At 43.6% G+C, this 16766-nt stretch overlaps 1 protein-coding gene across 1 annotated transcript in view; it reads left to right on the top strand.

Annotated features, from left to right (window-relative positions):
* Positions 1–2556: 2556 nt before the first annotated feature.
* ADAM23 (ADAM metallopeptidase domain 23) overlaps positions 2557–16766 on the top strand; it is a 172136-nt gene continuing 157926 nt past the window's right edge. The window contains exons 1-2 of the mRNA XM_025405513.1: positions 2557–3097; positions 4314–4531. Of these exons, the coding sequence (XP_025261298.1) occupies positions 2884–3097; positions 4314–4531 (432 nt within the window). The 5' untranslated portion in view covers positions 2557–2883. The remainder of the gene's footprint in view (positions 3098–4313; positions 4532–16766) is intronic.

The following is a 16766-nucleotide window of genomic DNA, read 5'->3' on the forward strand; positions in this document are numbered from 1 at the left end:
GGAATATTTGGAAGTAAACTCTATAACAATAAAAATTCTGAACTACCTAATAAGAATATTACTAACTCTATCAAGTTGACCAATTAAATTATTTAATCAGTTAATATCTGATTCTGTTTTTAACCTTCCCTTAAATATATGGCTTAAAGACTAAACTTCCAGTAAATTTTTTCTAAGTAATGTACTCTTTCTCCGACTCATTATTTCATTTACTGATACCTTATCTTGACTCTAGCAATGTCTGTAACCATTAAAGTTCTGTAAATAAATGCAGTCTTTTGATTGTAGTATATAAAACAACATCCCTCTTTGTAAATACCCCAACCCCTTATTAGAAACTATATTGAGGCCAGGTGCGGTTGATCACGCCTGTAATTCCAGCACTTTGGGAAGCTGAGGTGGGTGAATCATCTGAGGGCAGGAGTTTGAGCTCAGCCTGGCCAACACGGTGAAACTCCATCTCTACTAAAAATACAAAAATTAGCCAGGTGTGGTGGCATGTGCCTGTAATCCCAGCTAATCCCAGCTACTCGGGAGGCTGAGGCAGGAGAATCGCTTGAACTTGGGAAGCAGAGGTTGCACTGAGCTGAGATGGCACTACTGCATTCCAGCCTGGGTAACAGAGCAAGATACCATCTCAAAAATAAAAAAAAAAAAAGAAGAAGAAGAAACTATATTGAATCCTCATTCAATACCCCAAGTGCATGAAATAATGTGTTGTAACTGGTGGGTGTGTTTGGTTACTCCAGGCTGGCTGGTAGGTTTATTTATTGGAACAGACTTTAAGAGGTTGTCACTCAATTGCAAGAGATACCTTTCAAGTAACTTGCATCTGGGTGCTTTGCACCTTTCATTTCCCTCTCCCTTCTCATTGCTTGTGCATCTCCTTTCTGGCTTGCTTTCTGTCAGGCTCTTTTTCACAATGTATGTTGTGTCAAATATAAAATCGGAAAACCTAGCCAGAGCATGCTTGACTTGAGGGAGACACCCCTAAGAACACTGACCTGTAGTGGGCACTCTAGGGGGGCTAGAGTGTTCACTAGCCTGCCCCAAGTGTGAGTTCTGCTTGTGTGTACTACCCATTTCTTTATTCATTTAGTATATATTTTCCAAGTGATTTCTCTGTGCCTCAGACACTGTGTGAGGTCCTAGGGACACCATGGTGTGCAGAAGGGAAAACTGTTTTTGCCTTCACATGGGGGAGGTAGCATCAATTACAAATTTACAGGAATAAATATGTGATAATAATATCCTAGCTCAACATAGAAAGGAAGTTATCTCAGTATTTACCTAACAGTTCTGTAATGTGTGTGTGTGCGTGCGTATATGACTTTCTTTTTTCTCTTTGTTAAGTGTGAGTGGAGAAGATGGCTAACACTGAGTTCTGTCATGGCCATGGCACTTTATACCCACATTCTTTCTTTTAATCATGGAATTCTCCACCCCAGCCCTCACCCCATGGATGTCGGAGTAAGACAACATTGTTATGACTCGGATTGTCATTGGGAGGGTGAATAAATGAATGCTTAAATTATGAGAATTTGGGGACAGAAATATGCCACAGACTCTTATTTGAAGCCATCAGATTTAGTGGCTGCGAACCCACCGAAGTTGGGGATTTACAGTTTTTACAGTAACGACAGAAAATGTCCCCTTTCCCCTGCAGCAGTCAGGACTGGATCTCAACAGAAATGTGTCCTACTAAATGCGTGCCCACCCCCTTGGTTGACAAACAACGGATTTCCCAAGATAGCTGCCACACACTCTGTTTCTAATCTCTGTATTGCTTCCCCGCCAGAATGTCTAAGTCCTTCCCGAATATGCCCAGTCATACTTTCTGAACTTTTGAGCAAACACCGTCAGGCTTCTTGTGCTTTCCTCAAAGACACCAGGCATGGGCAGGGAGGGCACAGGCCTGGGCGGAGTGCCCCTGCGCGGGGGATTCCTGCCACTCCGCGCCAGCCTGCGGTGCAAACGCGCTTCTCAGCCGCAGTCCCACTCGCTGCTGGCAATCTGAATGAGGAGCCGCGCTATTTTTACCTCCCCAGCTTCAATCCTTTATATTTACATGCAGGAAGCAAATAAATAAGGGATTGAGAAGGGAATGCATGGCCTTAGTTTATCCAGATCAGGAAGGGGTTGGAATAGCAGGGAGTATGTGAAGTCTGCGGTGGTGGAAAAGGCATGTGGACTTCGGCTGGTTGTTTTCTCCCGATCATCCCTGTCTCTGGCCTGGAAGCCCCCGCACTCTCTTTCTGCCCCTCTGGCTTATCCGTGACTGCCAGCTCCCCCTCCACCGCCCCCATCTTTTGAGGTACCACCCGTCACCTCTGATGTTGCTTGGGCTGCTGCATCACTCTGCTGCTTTCCCCGCTTCCCCGCCCCCCAACAAAGCATGCGCAGTGCGTTCCGGGCCAGGCAACAGCAGCAGCACAGCATCCAGCAGCAGCATCAGCACCCGAAGCCCCGCTCGGGCGCGCTCTCGGGGGGCGGGGCGCACGCCCGCTCCGCGCGTCCCCGCGCCGCTCGCTCCCGCGCGCCGCCTCAGCATCCTCAGGCCCGGCGGCAGCCCCCGCAGTCGCTGAAGCGGCCGCGCCCGCCGGGGGAGGGAGTAGCCGCTGGGGAGGCTCCAAGTTGGCGGAGCGGCGAGGACCCCTGGACTCCTCTGCGTCCCGCCCCGGGAGTGGCTGCGAGGCTACGCGAGCCGGGAAAGGGGGCGCCGCCCAGCCCCGAGCCCCGAGCCCCGAGCCCCGAGCCCCCTGCCCCTGCCCGCCGCGGCACCATGCGCGCCGAGCCGGCGTGACCGGCTCCGCCCGCAGCCGCCCAGCAGCTAGCCCGGCGCTCTCGCTGGCCACACGGAGCGGCGCCCGGGAGCTATGAGCCATGAAGCCGCCCGGCAGCAGCTCCCGGCGGCCGCTCCTGGCGGGCTGCAGCCTTGCCGGCGCTTCCTGCGGCCCCCAACGCGGCCCCGCCGGCTTGGTGCCTGCCTGCGCCCCGGCCCGCACGCCGCCCTGCCGCCTGCTCCTCGTCCTTCTCCTGCTGCCTCCGCTCGCCGCCTCGTACCGGCCCCGCGCCTGGGGGGCTGCTGCGCCCAGCGGTGGGTATGGCCCCGTGCCCTTTGCGTTGGCTTTCCCGCGGGGCCCTGCAGAGGAAAACGAAGGGCGCGCGGGTCCGTGCGCTCCAGTCTTGTCCCCGGCTCGGCCTTTCCTTCCCTCCCTGCGTGTCTTTCCACCCTTCTCGTTCCCAAACCCCCATTCATCCCAGTTCACTTTTGGAAGTCCATTTCTGTTGCATTCGCTAAAAACCCATTCCAATTTTTGTTGGTTCCACTGGGAGGTGTTTAGTGGATCCTGGGTCCCTCAGCGATCTCTGTGCAACTTGCGGAGGGGAAACCAGTGGATGGGAAATACAGCGAGGGAGCAAGTTGATACTTGCGTGGTGGAGCCTTAATGTGAATGCGGGGAGGATGTAGTGATAATAGTGGCTATGGGCTGTTTCCTCAAATTTCCTACCCGGCATATTCAGTGCGGTTGGAATTAAGGTGGGGGAGGCACACTTCAGGGACCAAAGAATTAAGGTGCTGAAGACATACTTCGTGCACGACCTTTGGTTCTGATTTCTCAAAGTGCTTGTCATTATAAGGAACAATTAATATAATACCATGTTCAATACATTGATGATTGGAAATCACTGAAAGCAGAAAGCTGGCTTTGGCAGGAAAATAAAAAGAAATTGGAAAGCTGCCAGCATCTGTATCCCTACATGGCAAAGTATGTTTGCTCATCTCAAAGTTAAAAGAAAAGGGAATTGCCCATTTTGTTAAAAGTCAATTAACATTCGGTATCCATGAATTCAGTACTCAAGTTATCTTAGGAGCGTTCTTAGCTCTGGGATGGGATGCCACTAGGCAGAGTAGAGTTGTGCTTCTGTGCGCTCAGAGAAGGGGTGGAGATCGGGGGCAGGACCCCTGAACATGTTCATTTAATGACTCTTCTTCCCTCAAGTTCATTCTACCCCCTCCTCCCCAACACTTAGAAGTGTGGATCTGAGTCTGACTAGAAATGTATATATAAGACATAAATAGTGCACAGTTGTATAAACTTTATTGGCTATTTATTAACCTCTCCAGGCCATTTTATTGTTGAAATAACTTGCTTTACTGTAGCTCTACTTCTTAACTGCTTATGAATGAAAACTTTGTGTTTGCAGTTAAAGGAAAAATGCATTTTAGTGCTTATGTATTTATGGGGTAAATATATGTGTGTTTGTGTATGTTTGTGTTTCCTGCTCCCCCAACCCGCTACCTCCACCAGCTCCGCGTTGGAATGAAACTGCAGAAAAAAATTTGGGAGTCCTGGCAGAGGAAGACAATACATTGCAACAGAATAGCAGCAGTAATATCAGTTACAGCAATGCAATGCAGAAAGAAATCACACTGCCTTCAAGACTCATATATTACATCAACCAAGACTCGGAAAGCCCTTACCACGTTCTTGACACAAAGGCAAGACACCAGCAAAAACATAATAAGGTAGGCAGGAGGCTGGCTATGCGAAAGTAGCTATCATGAAGAGTTTTCCTTTGATTTGATTTTCTGCCAGAATCTGATTTCACAAATTTTACTGCAGCATTTTATTAAGAAAGCAATTAATATTATGATAGGGGAGAAACTGGAAGGAATTAACTTGGGATCTACTGGGATAGGACTGTTGTTTCTCTTCTCTGACTAAATTGGAACTAGAATTTTCTGATACCTGAAATGATATCCATGTAACTTTCAGGTACATTGGGCACTGAACAGTGGTTAAATGAATGTGTTTGTGATTCTGACTTGTTTCTGTGAGGCTTTATGTAAGGGTGCAGTATTCTGCCTTGATATGAAACTGCCTCCCATGATATAAAAACTGCTTTCAATCTGCACATACAAGATTGCTTCAAGAAGCTATTTGGCTGCACTGTCTCCATCAGTTTTTCCACTTAGAAACTGAATGTTTAAACAGTCTGTTTCTTTAATTGATCAGTAGGAGGAAAAAAATTTTTTTCTGTTGTATTTTCAATAGGTAAACAATTTGACATTTAAAAAGATTACGGTGACTAGACACAAATATTTGCATAATATGAAGAACAATTTTGGTTGGCATAGTTCTTCAGTACCTAATTTGTATTGATGATGAGCGGTTGCTTTACTTTCAGGTTAGTTCAGAAAGTGGGACTCATATTTACAAAGGTGTCAGTAGAAGACAAGTATGTTTAATATCCAAAGAGTTTAAGGGATCTTTTTCCCTGGTTACTATTCTTTACTTGAATTAATATTATTTTGAACCCCGAGCTGATTTACACAATGGATTATCGGTGCCTCTGTCGTTTATCCGGAGCAGAAAATAGAGTCTGTATGTTAAATGTTTCCTTTTGACCTGTACTTGTTCAGGTGAGAACAACAGTTAACAGTTAACTGTCTAAACATCTAGAATTTAAGAAAGTATCTGCAGTTTACATCATTGTTTTTATTAGTTTTCTAAAATATAGGTGAGTGGTGACAGTATTTATTCCCATTTTACAAATGGGGAGCTAGAAATTTAAGGCTTTTGGGTGATTTTCCTATGTTATAAAGCAGCTAATATAAAATTCAGGTGACCTGAATGTTTAATGTTTACCATTTTTTACAAGTTAGGTCTTTAAGAAAGTGCTTCCTTCACCTTGAGTATTACTGGAGAGGTGAACTTTCTTTCACATTCTTTTGAAGTGGCTGCTACCCACCATGAGATAAATGTGTCTCTGATCTCAGCCAGCCCTTTTCTCCATAAGCTCCTATATAACTTAATGGGCTGACTAATAGGTCATGTCTAACTCATTTGCAATTAAAGGAAAAATGCATTTTAGAGCATATGTTTTTATGGGGTAAATACATTTTATTGATAGGAGAAATACATTATGGGGTAAATACATTTATTGATGGGAGAAATGGGTGTTGTCTTTAAAGAAGAGAAATCCAGGGCCCTTTTGATAAAATGCATTGAGGCTTTTATAGCTTTCCTTATAAATGGGACCTTTTAGAGTTGAGTGGTTAGTTCTCAAACTCCAGCACCTTTGCTTAGGGTGCTGGCGGAAGGAAAAACAGCTGCCTCGAGGACTGTTTCAAAGAATGCTCAAGCCCTCCTCAGCGGAGACTTGAAATTTCAATGGAACTTTTTAATAATTCAGATGTTTGAGGCTATGACTAATGCTTGCCTTATAGTTTAACCTTATGTGGCTGCTTTCTTTGGTGGGACGTGATTTGACTGTAATATACCTGACTTCCCATGATAATAAGGTTTGTTAAACCTGTACCCACCACTTGCCTAGAGGAATAGACTTCTCACTGTGGATCACCTGCTTGACCTTGGAGTGATTCTATGTCTCATCCTCCCCCCTACCCTCAATGGTAGTTGGGTTTCTTTTATACTGTACTTTGAAAAGAATGTTTCTACAGAAATCATATTTGAAAGCATTTTTCTTATTAGTTTAACTCTATAAACATTGGTTGCACCTTTATCATGTGCAAAGCGGTATGCTAAGTATTCAAAGATAAGAGATAAAGGTTAAAAGGATGAAAAGACATGATCTATCCTCCAGGAGACAGGAAAATGAGATAAGCAAGATTCTAAAAGTGCTCCTGTACAGGTATAGACAGTGTTGTTTGGTGGGTGCCCTGACATTACCCTTTGTGTTCTGTGCTCTCCCTTTTACTTCTGTTAAGCATCTCTTGAAGTAGTTGATAAAAAGTGTTCCATCTGCTTTCTGCTGTATCTTGGGATGACTTGCTTAATAACAGTGATGAGAGACACTTGCCAGTTCTGCTGCTTTAGAAATGTTTCAGTAAGAAAGTATAGAATTTCATTTCTGCTTTCATGTAAAGAAGTTTTTATTTTAATATCTGTGTTATGTACCTTTTTTTCCCTCCCCTGATTTCATTGCACTGAAGCACATTTTAATGAAAGCCTTAGAAATGCTGAATCACTGTGCCTTTCTCATGGATCCCTAGACTGGGGGTAGAGGTGGAAATGGAAATTCCCAAATATGGGTTGCAAGGCCAAGCTCCACATTTATGTCTGAAGAAATTTCATAAATGTTCAGCGTTGATCAATCTTTATTACTTTATAGCTGTGAAAGTTAACATGTTTATTAACTCTTCCAGAATTGGTGAGTGTAAAAGCAGATTGTGCAAACCACCTCTTTGCATGCTAATGTTTCTGAATGCCTTAATGTTTCTTTGTTAAAGAATGTTGAAAAATCTTTTTTTATCTCCATAGAGTGATGTATAGCCAGTTGTCCAAACTGTGCCATTTTTTAAAGTAGAAGTGGGCACTCCTAATAATTATGCCAGGATAGTAGGCATAAACCAAGGTAGTCCAGAGCAGGCAGGGAGTTTTGACACCTTGGATCTAAATGCTATATTCCTTGATTTTTGGTGCTTACCCCAATTCAAGATTCTTTAAAGACAGTTTTATTTGCTGATGATTTATTATAAATTCTTTCTTACTAGCTAGGAAGTCAGATTTCTGCCATGTAGCAGTATTAGGGTCTGAAATGGAAAAATTTAATTTTGCTTTGTGTGATACTGTGAAATGTATTTGGTAATTATCCTGTTTCCTGGTACACAGCTTCGAAGACCCTTGGAATCTCCAGAGTGATGAGTGTCTTTCATATGCCAATGAGATGATGGGTGGCTGGGTGTCTCTAGATAGCTTCAGGATGGGAGCTGGTCACCAGAAAGACCAGCACATTATTAGAGGTTTAGGATTTGCGCCCCACAACCCCAAAGACAGAGGCGGAAGGTTGAGTTGATCACCAGTAGCCAGTGATTTAATCAGGCATACCTACGTAAGGAAGCATCCATAAACATGCAAAAGACTGGGTTCCGGAAACTTTGGGATAGCTGAACATGTGAAACTTCCTGGAGGGTGGAGTTCCTGGGGACGGCATTGAAGATCCTTGCCCTATGTGTCTCTTCCATCTGGCTGTTCATCTGTATTCTTTGTAATATCTGTTATGTAAATGGTAAGTGTAAGTAAAGTATTTCCTGAGTTCTGTGAACTGCTCTAGCAAATTAATTTAAAGGGATTCTGACTACCCCAATTTATAGCTGATCTTTCAGGAGCACAGGCCTCCATATGGGGCTTGAGATTGGCATCTGAAGTGGGCATCTGTAGGCTTGTGGGACTAGGCCTTCAACCAGTGGATCTGACGCTATCTCCAGGCTAAGTGTCAGAATTGAATTGGAGGACACCGAGGTGGTATGTGATGGAGAATCTGCAGAATTACTTGGTGTGTGGGGAAAACCCTCCCATACATCAGACGTCAGAAGTGTTGGGTTGAGTGTTGTGTGAGACTAGAGAAGGAAAAAACATTGCTTTTTCTTATATCTCTTATTTTGTTATCAGGATCGATCTTTTTCACTTGTAGAGACTTTTATGGACATAAATGGAATTGTATGATTACTAAATGTAAGCATTTTATTAACCATTAATGTAACATATTAATAAAATGGACTATACATTTTAAAAGCGGGAGGAACACCTTGGATTCATTCATTCATTCTGAGATAATCATATGTGGTCTGTTCCTAGGGAAGTTAAGGAAGCTTTTCCTGAAACTTTAGTCGAAAACTACTCGTCCTGCTGGGCGTGGTGGCTTGCGCCTGTAATCCCGGCACTCTGGGAGGCCAAGACAGATGGATCACCTGAGGTCAGGAGTTTGAGACCAGCCTGATCAATATGGTGAAACCCCATCTCTACTAAAAATACAAAAATTAGCTGGGCGCAGTGGTGCACACCTGTAATCCCAGCTACTCGGGAGGCTGAGGCACGAGAATCTCTTAATACTGGAGACGGAGGTTGTGGTGAGTGCCACTGCACTCCACCCTGGGTGACAGAATGAGACTCTGTCTCAAAAAACAAACAAACAAACCACCCCCCTACCAAAAAAAAACAAAACAAAACAAGAAAAACAATAAAAGAAACCCTACTTGTCCTGTATCATGTTCCCTTAGGATTCTCTTCTCTTCTGGTTGGGAAGGGATTGTGGAGATGCACGATGCATAGCACTGGGCCTTGGGGAAAGCTGACTTTAGTTGACATGTGTGTGGCTCAGTCTTTTGTTGCTTTCTCTATTACCTACCACCCCAGGTTGAAGAGAGAATAGAGAGAAGTTTAAATGAATTTAGATCTCGGTGATCATTTTTATTTCCTTCTCTTAGAACAGGACTGGTTCCACATTTCTTGACTTTCCAGAAACCAGTTGTCCCATTGTTGTTGGTATGGGACAACAGAAAGAGAAACATGGGATGAAGAGTCCCACCTGTCTCTGCCATGAGATGTTGGCACACTTTTTTATAAATCTGGAACCTATATTTTTATGACCTTTATTATAAGGAATTAATTTAAAAAATCAATAGAAAGTTTTATACTGTGGAACATGGGGAAAAGATTTCCCTTCTGGAAGTTTCTTTAGCAAGTCCAGACTTTATCTAAAGAGCTGCCTTTAAACAGCCTTCTCAAGTTTTCCAGGTCTTCCTAAGCAGTCATTAAAAATTGTAATATATAGAATTCAGGCTTGTAATGATTTTACTTGTAATGCTTGGCATGTAGTAGGCCTTCTGTTGAATTAATTGATGATTGAACACTCATATGTTAGAGTATAGTGGTTCCCATGGAATTCATGTTATAATCAAACTGAAATTCAAAAGGACCCTCAAAATACTCCAGTATTTTTGGCACTGTGCCAGATCAGTAGGAGAGAGAATTTTGGTCTTGAGTTTTTAGCACTGCATAAGTCACACTAACTATATGCTTATACTACCTAAAGTCGCAAAAAATACCTATATCAACAATTCTTAAATAATGTCTCTCACTGCTCCTCATCATCAATGTGATAATCAAGAGCTGACTATCTGGTAGTTATTGTTATGGTAGAGCAAGATGTATCTTTCTACTCAAATAGTTTCCAGTAAATCGGATTTACACATGGTAGGTGTTCAGTTTTGTTTGATTCAGCAAACATTTATTGAGTACTTCTTTTGAATCAGGTGCTGTGCTAGACCCTGGGGAAAATGAAGAAGACTAACACTTTGTCCCTATCTTTGCTCACTGGTAGAGTGTCAGAATCGAGGTGGCCGCTGACGTGTGGTTTATGTTAGTGCAGTTACTAGTGGAAGGAACAGAAGGCTGTAGGCATCCAAAGGAGAGAATAACCTTTGCCTAGGGAAGTCAAAGAAAACCTCGTAGGGGAGGAAACAATTGAGCTGGCCCTAAAGAGCAATTAGGAGTTAAGTGAAGAGGGTGGAGAAAGGTGGAGAAAGGAAGAGCCACAGAGTCGGCAGAGGAGAGGCTCCAGGTGCAAAGGCCTGACTTGCTTGGGTAGTAGCAGGTTATTTGGGTGGTGAGTGCAAGAAGGGGAAACTCAAGTATAGGAAACTTCAAAGACAGGGTCTCGCTCTGTCACCCAGGCTGTAGTGCAATGGCACGACCTTGGCTCACTGCAATCTCTGCCTCTCAGGTTCAAACAATTCTCCCACTTCAGCCTCCCTGACTAATTTTTGTGTTTCAAGTAGAGATGGGGTTTCACCATGTTGGCCAGGTTGGTCTTGAACTCCTGACCTCAAGTGATCTGCCCACTTTGGCCTCCCAAAGTTCTGGGATTACAGGCGTAAGCCACTGTGCCTGGCCTAGTGTAACATTTGTAATCAATTTTTAAATATCCTACTTAGTTCCTCTAGGAACCCAGTGACATAGGCATTTATAGATGTAGCAGTTGAGATTTATAGTTAGTATCTTCAGTAAGGACAAATAGCTAGTAAGTGGCAGAGAGAGTCAGGATTTGAACCCAGGTCTTCCCTTTGCAGAGCTCATGCTGGAGAAAGGTAGGGTGTTTTGGGAGTGGCAGAAAGTGAAGGTGGAAGATTGTGAAGACTGTGAAGATATGAGGGCTCTGGATTTATTCCATACCAAATTGTAAGTCCTGGGAAGTCAAGAGGTGAGCGCATATTGATTGAGCATAGATGAGTGCCCGTTATGTGACTCCCCAGTGAGCTTTACTTCTAGTAGGAAGAGACAGACCATAAACATGCCCAGAGCAGCAATGACAACCACACGAAGATTTTAGGTATTGACAAGTGCTTGCAGAAGATAAAAAGGCATGATATGATAGAGAGTGATGGGTGTGATGGTTTCTCTTGAAGAATCAGAAGGTTGGGCTTATGGCCCTGGGTGGGAGTAATTCACCTAGGGAGTAACCCACCTACAGGTAAGACGTGGCTCCTCTTCAGATAGAATGACGCATGCTATTTACTGCAGTGCCCTCATTCTTTGTTGCTAACACTAACCCTTCTGCATTTCTGGCCCCTATGGGCATTTGAGTTTGGGCCCTTGTCTTTGATTCTTCTCTTCCATAAAGTCTAGACCATTTTTGGACATTTCATTCTGGTTTGGTCTAACTGCGACTGTGCTTTCCAGCAGCCTACAGCTGAGCTGTGCTGTTGAAAGTCTTGCTTTAGTGTGTGTCCCTAAATAATGCTTTCTGCTCACGGGTTGACTCATTCCTGCTAACTATGTAACTACTAGTGTCATTCTGTCTTCACTTATTCTCAGGCTTTGTTAACAGGGTGGATCACTGTCCTTCTCTTTACAGTTGGTCAAAAAATAACCCAGGAGGCCAGGTGCAGTGGCTCACACCTGTCATCCAAGCATTTTGGGAGGCTGAGGTGGGAGGGTCACTTCAGGCTAGGAGTTTGAGAGCAACTCAGGCAACATAGCCAGACCCCGTGTCTACAGTAAATAGTGGTGATCTCCAGGGTTGGTGGCATCACCCAGTGTGAAGGTAAATCATGCAGGAAGAGAGCTCTCCTTCTGCCTTCCTCATCTTTCTCAGCCATACCCCTCTGTTTTCCCAGCCATCTAAGAGTGAACCTTGGGAGTCATCTTTGACTCCTCTCTCTCCTGCCTATAAATAGTCGCCGATTAAGTCTTGACGTGTCTCCCATGACTCCATCCCTCCCCGCTTCTCTGCATTGTGTTCTTGTCATCGCCTCTGGTCTCTCTCTGTCAATCCATCAGCCCCACTGCTGACAGATTCATCTTCATGGAACACTTACTTCATCATGTGACTCCCTTTATCCACATTCAACAAGCATAATTTCAGCTACATGAATTTTCCTTGTGGAGCAAGGGAGAGGATGTAAAATTCTCTTGAGAAGAACTGCTGCTTTCCTTCTTACACTACACATTTGCTGTTGCCTTCTCCTTTCAGCATTTTTCCAGGCCTGTTTACCCAAAGGTCAGTCCTTAGCAGGAGATAATTTTGGATGATTCTATTCATTTTTGTCCAAACCCTGGGGCTAGTTATAAAAAACCCCTGTGACCAGTGGCAAGAACTGAATCTATCAGGAATGCATTCTTAGGCTTTCAAGTCCAAATTCTGTTAAATTCCTGCTTCAGAACATCATGTCATCTCCATTTCTAAGATCTGAGTAATTAATTGCTTCTACAGTTTGAGTTTTCTAAATGAAAATATTTTATTCCCATCAAGAATGTATACAATTATAAGGCTTTATTCATACCAAGTATTCAGTTCACAGTTGATATGGCGCCCTTTAACCTTATGAAAGAGTCTTTCATTCATATAATTCATTCATTCAGAATCTACTGAGTGAATTTTCAGTTTTACAAGGGAGTCTTTGTATTTAGAATTTGTATAAATTCAGTATGATTTTAATTAAATTTAATGGTAGAAATGCTATTATAAAAAGGCTAGATCCAGTATGTTTTACTCAGAATAATGAGAAATTAAAAACAATCATGTTAATTCATGGCCAATTTGAATAAAACTTTTGCTTTCTATAAAGTGATATACTTTTGCCATCACAAGGCACCCCAGCCTGGGACAGATGTGAACCTGTGAATTAGCACAATGTTTCAAATAAAGTTTTGTTATATGGGCATCCTCTCTGGCTAAAGAATAGAGAGAGGCTAATTTCCTCATCTGGAACATTACACATTGATAAATTCAAGCCCTGTGTATTGTGAAAGATGTTTGTTACCAAGTTTCTACCTTAAGATCTAAGTGTTCTGTAAGCCTTTTATTTAGAAATGTAAAGGATGGAAATTCAAACAAGTCTCCTCTGCTGATAGACACTAATTACAGAGTAGTTAAGTTTAAACAGACCAACGAACTGAAGTGTAAATAGAACTTTTGTATGAGTCCGTTCTCACACTGCTCTAAAGAACTACCTGAGACTGGGCAATTTATGAGGAAAAGAGATTTAATGAACACATAGTTCTACAGGTCATACTGGAAACATGGCTAGGAGGCCTCAGGAAACTTACAGTTCTGGTGGAAGGGGAAGAGGGAGCAAGCAAGTCTTACCATGGCATAGCAGGGGAGAGAGAGAGAGAGAGAGATTAAGAGAGAGAGAGAGAGAGGAGTGCCATCAGCCCTCGTGAGAACTCACTCACTATAATGAGAACAGCATGGGGGAAATCCGTCCCCAAGATCCAGTCATCTCCCACCTGGTCCCTCCCCCAACACTAAGGATTACAATTCAACATGAGATTTGGGTGGGGACACAGAACCAAACCATAACATTCCACCCCAGCCCCTCCCAAATCTCATGTTCTCACATTTCAAAACCAATCATACCTTCCAACAGTTCCCCTGAAGTCTTAACTCATTCCAGTGTTAAAAGTTCAAGTTGAGAGTCTCATCTGAGACAAGGCAAGTCCCTTCTACGTATGAGTCCGTAAAATAAAAAACAAGTTAGTTACTTCCAAGATACAGTGGGGGTACAGGCAGTGGGTAAATCCTCCCATTCCAAAAGGGATACATTGGCCAAAATAAAGGGGCCACAGGCTCCATGCAAGTTTGAAACCTAGCAGGACAGTCACTAAATCTTAAAGCTCTGAAATAATTGCCTTTCTCACATCACGTAAATGTCTCACATCCAGGGCACACTGATGCATGGGGTGGGCTCCCATACCCTTGGGCACCTCTGCCTTTATAGCTCTGCAAGGTACAGCCTCCGTGGCTGCTTTCATGGGCTGGCATTGAGTGCCTGTGGCTTTTCTGGGTGCACGGTGCAAGCTGTCAATGGATCTACCATTCCGAGGTCTAGAGGACGGTGACCCTCTTCTCACAGCTCCAGTAGGCAGTGCCCCAGTGGGGACTATGTATGGAAGCTCCAATCCAAAATTTCCCCTCTGCACTGCCCTCATAGAGGTTCTCCATGAGGGCTCTGCCCTTGCAGCAGATTTCTGCCTGGATATCCAGGTGTTTCGTACATCCTCTGAAATCTAGGCAGATGTTCCCAAGCCTCTACTTTTACCTTCTGCATACATGTGGGCCCAATACCACATGGAAGCCACCAAGGGTTGGAGCTTGGACCCTCTGAAACAAGAGCTTGAGCTGTATCTTGGCTCTTTTTAGCCATGGCTGGAGCTGGAGTAGATGGGACACAGAGCACCATGTCCTGAGGCTGCACAGAGCAGTGGGGCCCAGGCCTGGCCCAATAAACCATTTTTCCCTTCTAGGCCTCTAGACCTATGATGGAGGGGCTGCCATGAAGTTCTCTGAAATGCCTTGGGGGCATTTCCATTCACCTCCTCTTAGGCAAGCTTCTGCAGCAGGCTTGAATTTCTCCCCAGAAAATGGGTTTTTGTTTTCCACCACAGGGTCAGGCTGCAAATTTTCCAAACGTGTACACTCTGCTTCTCTTTTAAATATAAGTTCCAGTTTCAGACCATCTCTTCATTCACGCACATGAGCACATACTTTTAGAAGCAGCCAGGCCACATCTTGAATGCTTTGCTGCTTTGAAATTTCTTCCACTGGATACCCTAAATCATCTCTCAAGTTCTGTGTTCCACAGATCTCTGGAGCAGGGCACTACGCCTCCAGACCCTTTGCTAAAGCATAGCAAGAGTTATCTTTACTCCAGTTCCCAGTAAGTTCCTCATTTCCATTTCAGATCACCTCGGCCTGGACTTCACTGTCCATATCACTATCAGCATTTTGGTTAAAATCATTCAACAGGTCTGTATGAAGTTCCAGACTTTCCCACATTTTCCTGTCTTCTTCTGAGCCCTCCAAACTGTTCCAACTTCTGCTTGTTACTCATTTCCAAAGGTGCTTCCACATTTTCAGATATCTTTATAACAGTGCTCCACTCCTGGTACCAATTTTCTGTATTAGTTTGTTCTCACACTGCTATGAAGAACTACCTGAGACTAGGTAATTTATGAAGAAAAGAGGTTTAATTGACTCACAGTTCCATAGGCTATACAGGAAGTATGACTGGGAGGTCTTAGGAAACTTATCATGGCAGAAGGCAAAGGGGAAGCACGCACTCCTTACCATGGTGGAGCAAGAGAGAGAGAGCAAGCAAGGAGGGAAATGCCACATACTTAAACCATCGGCTCTCATGAGAACTCACTCACTATCATGAGAACAGCATGGGGGAAATCCGCCCCCATGATCCAGTCACCTCCCACCAGGACCCTCCTCTAAAACTGGGGATTACAATTCTACATGAGATTTGCATAGGGACACAGAGCCAAATCGTATCAACCCTTGACTGGTGACTATGAGAGCAGCCTGGGGGAAAACCACCCCCAAGATCCAGTTACTTCCCACCAGGACCCTCCCTCAACACTGGAGATTACAATTCAATGTGATATTTGCATGCAGGCACAGAGCCAACCATGTAAACCTTGGACCAGTGATTATGTTGTTCTTGAGCTTCGATCTGTAATTATATAGCTGGGCACACTCACTTTTGCTTATCTGCATGGCAGTGATAATCCTGCCACATTAAAAAAAAAAATCTTAGATGGTAGTGAGAACAAGGTAGTCACATACTCCTGGACCACCTCTTCGTGCCCTCAGTGGGGCTGAAGATTAAATTTAGTTGCAGTCAAATCCAGTCACAGCTAGAGACATCATAAAGAACATTCCAGAGCCATGGAGATAGAGGTTTTTGAGTATCTGTTTAATTCTAGTGCCTGTTTTAGAACCTGCTTTCCCTTAGTGTGGTTATTTAAGAATTTACTGCATCAAGTTGTAGTCTGGATTGCTTTATCGGGTGCTTTGTGCTGTCTTTTAATTGTAAGCAGGCCTGCTAATACCATATACTATAATAGCTGTATTGCAGATGGGCTCCATTAACAATGTGAATCAATCAGTGCTTAGGAGAGTCCTCTCTCCCCATGGTTATCCTTGCTTTTTATGTTTTCAGATGAGTAGAATGCATGAAATCAGCTTCAGCTCAACTCTCCAATGCATTGGTAATCAGTATAATACATAACCTTCCTATGGAACCTTATTGAGGCACTTTCATATCTATAATCTCACATGGTCCTCGCAGCGTAACTGCCAAGATGGTTATTATTTCTGTGTTCTGAATGAGGAAATGCAACCAGAGAGTGAGTCAAAAGCTCAAACAAGTCAGGTCAGTTTGCTGTAGGTCTTAAGAATTATTAGCATGACCAAAATGACCAGGACTGTGGTTTATAGACTTCCGATCTCTGGTTCTTTTTTCACATGTCTGTGGGTTGAATGGGGAAGTTTCTATCTTTTGTAGGCACCTTTCTTCTTGATGATAAAGACCTGTGAACTAACTGCAGCTGGACTATATGCATGTGCACACACCTCCCATCTTTTTTCTCATCTTTTTTTCTCATCTTTTTTCTCATCTTTTTTTCTTCCCTAAATGAGTAATCCAGATAGATAACCTTGTTGAA

This window comes from Theropithecus gelada, chromosome 12, assembly GCF_003255815.1.
Source record: "Theropithecus gelada isolate Dixy chromosome 12, Tgel_1.0, whole genome shotgun sequence".
In the NCBI taxonomy this organism is placed as follows: domain Eukaryota; kingdom Metazoa; phylum Chordata; class Mammalia; order Primates; family Cercopithecidae; genus Theropithecus; species Theropithecus gelada.